This window comes from Phaethon lepturus, unplaced genomic scaffold (assembly GCF_000687285.1).
Source record: "Phaethon lepturus isolate BGI_N335 unplaced genomic scaffold, ASM68728v1 scaffold10097, whole genome shotgun sequence".
In the NCBI taxonomy this organism is placed as follows: domain Eukaryota; kingdom Metazoa; phylum Chordata; class Aves; order Phaethontiformes; family Phaethontidae; genus Phaethon; species Phaethon lepturus.
The window spans coordinates 1-7,882 of record NW_010554121.1 but is presented as its reverse complement, the minus strand read 5'-3'; the positions used below and the strand labels follow the sequence as shown (position 1 = coordinate 7,882).

The 7,882-nt window shown below is 42.3% G+C and overlaps 1 protein-coding gene across 1 annotated transcript in view; it reads right to left on the bottom strand.

Annotated features, from left to right (window-relative positions):
- MURC (muscle-related coiled-coil protein) overlaps positions 1-5,485 on the bottom strand; it is a 14,205-nt gene extending 8,720 nt beyond the window's left edge. Inside the window, exon 1 of the mRNA XM_010291734.1 lies at positions 5,063-5,485. Within this exon, the coding sequence (XP_010290036.1) occupies positions 5,063-5,473 (411 nt within the window). The 5' untranslated portion in view covers positions 5,474-5,485. The remainder of the gene's footprint in view (positions 1-5,062) is intronic.
- Positions 5,486-7,882: the final 2,397 nt, after the last annotated feature.

Genomic DNA, 7,882 nt, shown 5'->3' with positions numbered 1-7,882 from the left:
GCCCACTTGGCCTGCCTCCAGGCCTTCGGCAGCGGCCCTGCCGCGCCGCCAGCAGCTGGCCGCACAGCACGGGGCCAGCTCAGCGCTTTGAACCGGAGGGCCGGGCTTGACACTGCAAACGGGGAGCTCTTCCTACACTCTCCGACACAGCCATTGGGTTCTTTTTGTTCTGTGTAATCTCAGTGAAGGCAATTACCTGTCCCGGCTGTAAAAATATTTGTAAGGTTTATGCCACAAGCCTCCAACAAACGCCCTGTGTCGTTGGGCTGCCGAGGCCTCTGTGTCTGCGGCCAGTGCTCTGCTGTCACAGGTAGTCAACCTACACCATCTTTTTTCCCATTAAGTTTTCAGAATCCACCTTAATAGCAATTTAGGTTTTCTTCTCCGCCCATGGGTTCCAGCAGAAGGCTTTGTCCAGACCTTCATGTTTCCAGGACTAAGAATCCATTTCTGGTTTCTGACCCGAGATGACTCATGGACAGTTACATCCATTTCAACGTCTTGCTGATGGTCTTTACTGGACTCCTCATCCGTGCCCCAACGTGTATGTATAAATGACAGCCACAACCTCTCTTAGCCTCTTTTCTTGCTGGACTAACCCAAGCTAGGAGCTGCTGGTCTCCTCTCACGTACCAGGGCTTCCCACTGCTCTGATCAGCCCGGTAGTTGTTTTCCAGACCTCTTCAGTTAGAACACAACTTACTTCAACAGGGGTGATTGGGGCTGCACGGGGTGGTCCAGGTGGGCTCTGAGGTGTTTTGGACAAGGGCACTGGGCATCTCTTGATCACATCTGGAAATATCTTGTCTGAGGCCTTTCATGGCCACATTTCACTTTTTTAAGAGTTACAACATCAAGTGGGCTCTCAGTCACCTCGTGAGCAATTAATACACCATTTTCCATCCTTTCCAAACCGCGGGGCCTCAGGAGACAAACTAACAACAAGGGCTTCTGCTAAGTACAGGAGTTGACACTGTGTACACTTAGATCAGCATTACTCCAGGTCTAAAGATAATTTAGTTTCTTGTCTGATTTTATTTCTCTGAACTGACAGCTCCTCATTTTGAGGATATTTCATTAGTATCCACACCTTTTTTGTGCCAAGATCTTTAATAAAAATATTGCACAGTTGGCAAAGACAGTCTTAGAAGCAAACCCTTTTACAAACCCATCACAAGCCTCACTTCCCATTTCAACAGAAATCCACTGTCATCTGTTGTTTTTCCAGATTATCTATTATGAGGTAAGATGACAGGTACATAAATATGAGAAAGGATAAGACCTCTCATGTTTCTGCGAAACAGAAAAATGATCAAATAGGAGTTACCTGCCCTTGGTGAGCTATTTAGCTCCATGGTACTAAAGATTCTGTTCTGCAGAGCCCCTTGTGAGCCTGCCATTCTTATGCCCAAATGATATCAGATTAATGGCAATGGTTCAGATAATTTCCTTTGTCTTCTTTTAAATAGAACTGTTACATTTGTTGTCTTTCATGTCGCGGTTACTCTCAGGTTTTTCTGTGAATAGCTGTAATTAAAACTCTGTGCCGATGGACGGTGGGTTTATGCGCCAGGTCCTTCAGAGTCCGTGTTTGCAACCTCGCCTCTGGAGCTCGGGACACCCTGACTTTTACTGCCACTTCAGATGGAAGTGCTTCCGCTGCAGATTTTCAGATTGTTGACCCCATCTTTTCCAAGAAAAGCCACTTATGTTTTAGTTTATTTACGCATAATATGAGGGGCATACAGAAGGCTGCTTCTGCTAGCCTCTCGTGTGTGCAGTGGAGCGACCGCAGGGCAAACAAATCGGTTGTAACGTGGCTGTGCAGGCCAGTCAAGCCGTAACCTGACTTCTTTTCTGACATGTCCACTGTGGCTGTCCACTAATTTTAAACGTCAGACAGCAGAGGGTGAAACAAATGCATGTGTCCCCTCATAGGAGGTTGTTAGTCATTTATGGTGCTTATATAAAGTAGTAATAGAAAAGAGCCCAGTAACACAGGCTCTAACACAGCATTTCTGTAACATGGCATTTCTGGTGCCTGTATGCTGACACGCAGAGGGGCTTGCAGAACATGCCGAAAACCAAATGAAACAAGTTCTTTCACGGTTTTAAAAAAAAAAAAAAAATCCACTTTAATTTCTGAATAATTTAGCCACAATGAGTTAAGTTGTTAGATGCTCTTTGGCTGCAGAGAAATGATAGCTCTCACAGCTGGTTATTCAGACTAACCTGAACAGAAGTGAAGAGTGACCTGCACAACCTATAATGTACTTTGCATTCCCTACTATACCCTTAGGGCACATAGCACTCCAGGGTCAAAGACCTCACTAGAAACTCTGAAGTAACCTGGCATTTTTAATCATGCAGTTAGCCTGGGGAGGAGAGCTGCCTGCTACCAAATCTATCCCTCAACCACATGGCCTTTTAAAAACGAATGCTCTCAATTTCCCTAATCATTATGCTCATGGATGACCACTTTGTCTCTTTTTAGTGCGAGGATATTGCCAACTCTTTTCATCATGGCTGAGGTCTCTTGGGACAATCTCCTCCAGCCAGTGATCCTTTTCAACCTGCCTACCCCTTGATAAGATCAAAGATATCCACTTGAAAGAAAATCTTTAGGACTTAATTGGTGGTCCCCTTTTCCTCATATGCCGATGTGCTGGCAATAGTTACGACTAAAACCCATGTGCACTCACCCACGTAGGCATTCAACACCGGCTACATGCAGGTCATTGGCTCCATCACAGTGTCCCAAATGGTTCATCAGAAAAAAATCTCACTACAGATGAGCTGTCACTCACAACCACCAAGTAAAGAACTTGGTTATACCCATTTGTAAAATATAGTGAAGGGAGTACGCTGATTCTGTAGCTATTAACAGACTCCCACTCATCGTAGCCAAGCTTCAGTCATTCAGGTCTTGGCACTCCAGCAGTATGCCTACACCGGTGTAAATCAACAGTGTCAAAATCACTGCACCTGTGTGAAAGAGCCTTTCACAAGTGTAACTGTGCCTTAAATCTTCATCACACTCTTGGCTACCTGGCATGTTCCATTTTTTGTGAAGCAATGCAGTAGTTATCCTCCAGAAAAGTGTTAAATGTTGGATCCTAAAGGGATCAGCATATCTGCTCCTCCCCTGGGCAAGAGGGAAAGGGTTCTTCAATCTGCCTTACAAAAGGCTGGCAGTTCTCAGCCTCTGTAAGAAGAGGAAGCTAGAAAGACAGCAGCTAAAAATGCTGGTTCCCTTCCTGAAAAGTACTGCCTAAGAATTAAACATATGGAGCAGCATGCAGGTCGTTCTTGTCTGGCAAAATTAGAAGAGAGTTCAGAAATGGCTACTGAAGATGATTCTTAAAGAAAGTATGCATCGTGAGAGACACCTTTTGTATGAAATATCTGAAGCTGTTCTTTATAGTGGTGTGTAAATCCATTTTCACCATATTTTACTACATTTTTAAACAAGCAACAACTCCTTTGCTAGGAGAAAAATGTACATTATGTAATTAATACTGTTTTAAGTACAAATATTTTCAAAGCATTGTTTCTGCTGCAATCATTATGGTAAAGGCCCATCAATGAAATGGCATTATGCCATTAACCAGGGGAGTCAGAGATACTTATTTCCTTTAGCTGGGAAATTATTTGCAAGGAAAAAGCAAAAGTGCCTGCTTTCTATTCCATCATGATAGTGCAGCTTGCAATAATTGTAATAATAGGCCAAATTGGGCCTCTGCTTTCTCCTGAACATCCATAGTAAGTCATTCAGTCAGAAAATCTGGGAGGCACAATTTGGCTGCATATGGTACCAACATAACATTAAAGAGGTACACATTACCTACCTTCAGCTTTTACTCTTTTTTTTTTTTTTTTTTAGCTATTTTTTCCTGGTAGTAGAAAACACAGTAGTTAGGAAAGCCAGATTACGCAGAAGGATTTGTCAGCTGTATACGTGGTGAATATACTCAGTGAAACACACAGCTCCATTCATCGGAAGTGATGTTATTTATGTACAAACAGATGTAAGACCAGGGTGTAAGGCTGGGTGATGGGGGCACATTGTGTTACTCACGAGGGTTGGTATTTTCAAGAGCGACCAATGATGAATACGACTCATTTGCAAGAAGCTTTGGGGACTCGCTGGTATGAAGGACCAACTTATGCTTCTGGCAAAAGAATAAACACTCTTACTTTCTATTGACTTGGGGAACTGGGAAGTTTCAGCAAATGCAGGATCAGGCCATTAAACCAACTGGGTTTCACAGCACTCGCTAGCAACTGACAGATCCCATGGACTGCCTGCGCTGGCTATTTATATGCATGTAAGCGAGACCATGCCATTTCATGAAACTTCTCTTCCAACACAGTTATTTATAAGAACAATGAACATACTAGAATGAGGTCAATGAAAGAAAATGTATGATTTGCTTGCCCAATATAAATGGAAGACCAGTGCTGTGTTAATCCATTTCTGAAGTAGAGCACGCAAGGGACTATTTGCTGTCACGAAGGGTTTGTAGGTCTGAGCTTTAGTTTGTGCATATACTACTTAGATTGAGATAACCAAAAAAAGCCCAAATTTGTCAGCACTATGAAGGCTTGGGTAATCCTGCAAGTTAAATAAACCATATGTTTTGAAATTAGTGTTAGAAGAAAGTCTTGTTCCACAGAGCCTGCAAACACTTTTGCTGTTTGGGCTTCTACCTAATATGGTGAAAAAAATACCAGGGATGAATGTCAGGCACGGTTTGTATGACAAGATTTACAGGGCCAGCCTCATATTACCTTTCAGAGAGGCAACAAATAGTCCTAGCTGATCTGCAGTTAATCTTACACGACTGGCTCAGAAACCTACCAACACTAATAATAGACCGTGTGTGCTGCCGCCAGTAGGTTCATGCTGAAAGGGACTGCGGAGCACGACTCAATGTTAAGGGAAGCATAAAATAACTCTCACGTTGGACAGGCTGCATCTTTTGGTTCATTAACTGACGCCTACCAGCAGCCACCAAGGAGGTGTCATGATAGTGCTACAAGAAATTAGGTTTGCGGTTACCTGATAGATTACGACCCGGAATTTGTTTTTCCGCAGCATCTCCTCTTGTTTTGCTTCCACCTTCCGCACGCTGGCGCTCTGCCTCTCCACGCGTGCTCGCACCTCCTTCACAGCGGAGCTGACTTTGCGGGTTTTCTCCAGTAACTTGTTCACTGTGTAGCCTGTATTGCCATGAGCCTGGGCAAGCTTTAAAATGTCAATCTGTATGGTCTTGATGGCGTTTTCCATATCCCTGTGCCTCTCCTCTATTCTTTTCTGGCTCGCCTGCACGCTGTCCACAATGTTGGCCACTTTGTCCAGGACTGTCACAATCGTGTAAGCTGCATCTTGTTCTTCTTCCTCCTCGGTGACGCTGGAGAGACGATTTTGGTGGGTTTTGTCAGTCTCTGGGGTGATTTCACGGCGATCCATCTTTCCTGCCTTCGGCTGGGTCGGCGGGAGGCGAAGTTTCGGTGATCCTGCCAGAATGATTCTGGCGCTGCTGCAAGGAGCCAGGGCGACAGCTGGCTCCGGCGATGCTCAAAGTAGGGCGTGAAACGCCGCTCCTGGAGCTTGGTCAAATACTTCTGACTACAGAATATCCACACATGATTGTTCGGATACTTTCAGCAACATGAAACCCCTAAAATTAGGAAGCAATGTCTGGAAAGGAACATACGTTTAAAGGGTCACGCTTCTGTACTGATGAAGTTATTAGTGTTAATCCAGGAAAGTTAAGTAACTTACTAATTAAGCAGGAAAGCAAACTTGCATATTTTTAATGATCTACTTTTGGTTTTGTGTTACTGGAGTGCTTTCCTCCGAGGGAATTCAAAGAGCGGTCAGGAAAATGAACACGGTTGTTTTTTCCAGCAAAACAACTTCAGGTCTTCAGCTTGTTGCAATTACCACATGGGGTAACAAATAAACACACTAAACCAGAGGCAATATAGTGAAAACGTTGTATTGTGACATGCTTTTCCAGTTCAAAATGTTGAAAGCATTTTTTTTTTATTGAACAAATTATTAAATCCTACATGCAAAATTTTGAAAGCCTAAACTACATGTTAAAACAGCTGAACACATCCTATTCACACTTTATCTTGGGATCTTTCAAACGACAACTAACAGTCTATTAATATAACTATGACCAGCAGACTAATTTGGATGGACTTCTTTAGCTCTTGAAAATACTCTATACAAGAGCACTAGTAGTTCATTCACTTTTATTATTTTTTTTTTAATTTTAATCACAAACACTATACAATCCGTATTGTAGGTGTTAAAACATGTATTTTCTTTAAAAAAGTTTAAGAAGTATTAAAACAGCTTTAACAGTGATAAAGTAGGCTTTATTCCAATTATTTGTGTTCAACTATTCAACACCAATTTTTACAATACCTAAATCTACTAAGACCTACTTCTTTTGGACCTGTGCCATCTGCTTTAGCAGGTAACTTCCCAAATTATGAAATTTATAGTTTTCCTCTTTAAAAATAAATTGTTGGAATTATTTATGAAGATGGCAGTGCTTAGACCCAGCCCACACATTTTATAAATATGTTACAACTACACACAGCACACAGCTTCACAGTTCATGCGATAGGCAGTGTCTAAAAAATCAGTTACTAACTTCCAAAACCATTTAAATATCTACGGTATTTAAACACAGTGTTTTCTAGTTTCTCATAAGAAAAGTAAGCTGTAAACATTTTTACCTTTAGTTCATGCCTTGTTTGCTAGGTAATGTGGACTTTTTTGTTGGTTTGTTTTGTTTTTTTTTAAATCTACAACCATTGGTGGAATAAATCTGTGTTCCCAAAAATATTACATTCCATGAATAAAGCACAAGTCTATTATATAACCATGTGATACAGATACAGAAAATGAACTACTGTATTCAAAAACATAAAAGTAAAGTTACTAAAACAGTCCATAGCTGTTAGAGCTGATGCTTTCAGAATACAGACCAACATTGTTACACTAAAAATGTTCAAAAATAAGGCCTCTGAAATAAATATTTCCATTCTTTAAAAAAAGATATAATAAAAATGTACATCACATGGTCAATGTAGGTATAAAAATCACTAAGTTAAACCATTCTGGATGATGTATCTGAAGTAAAATGGCCTAGGTTTTGCTTCTGCCGACGTCCTCTATTGTTTTTGGGGCATTTTCTGTTAAAAGAAGAAAGCAAGAGACAAAAAGGAAGGCTGCTTTTATATATGCCACATAAAATTAATCCTAGCAATAACACATCAACTTTATTTTCCGTACTTAACAATAGCAAGGAGACTATGAGCTGAGCTCTCTGGGGCCACACTCCTGCTGTTTGGCACCAGACTGTCACCTGTGGATGTCTGTGGGATCCCAGATCACTCAGAAGGGAGTTCTGCTTGAATGCGAGACTGAAACCAGCAAGGTGCCATGTCCTTCAGCCTTGAGCCAGCAAAGCACATACCATGGTGAATAATTTCATTGGCTTTACTTTATACATATTTCATACTTAAAATCCAGTGGATGGTAAGACTGGATCAATCAGCCTTTTGAAGTGCTGGACCTGCAGGTGCCCTGCTGCTCACAGGAGCCCCTGAGGCAGAGCCCACCCAGGACTCCCTGTGGGGTGACTTGAGCAATCCCTTTCTTGGGGATGGGTGCACAACTAAGAAAGGATTCACAAACCCCAGCAATTCTGAACAGGATGAGACTTACTGAGTCTGTCAGACAGTGGGCAATGCACGATGGAGCAGTCCTGCTGGGACGCAGCAAGACAAGACTGTCCCCAAGGGACTGTGAGCTGGGGAACGGCTGTAGGGCAGCTGAAAGAGGAGGGCTGCTGAA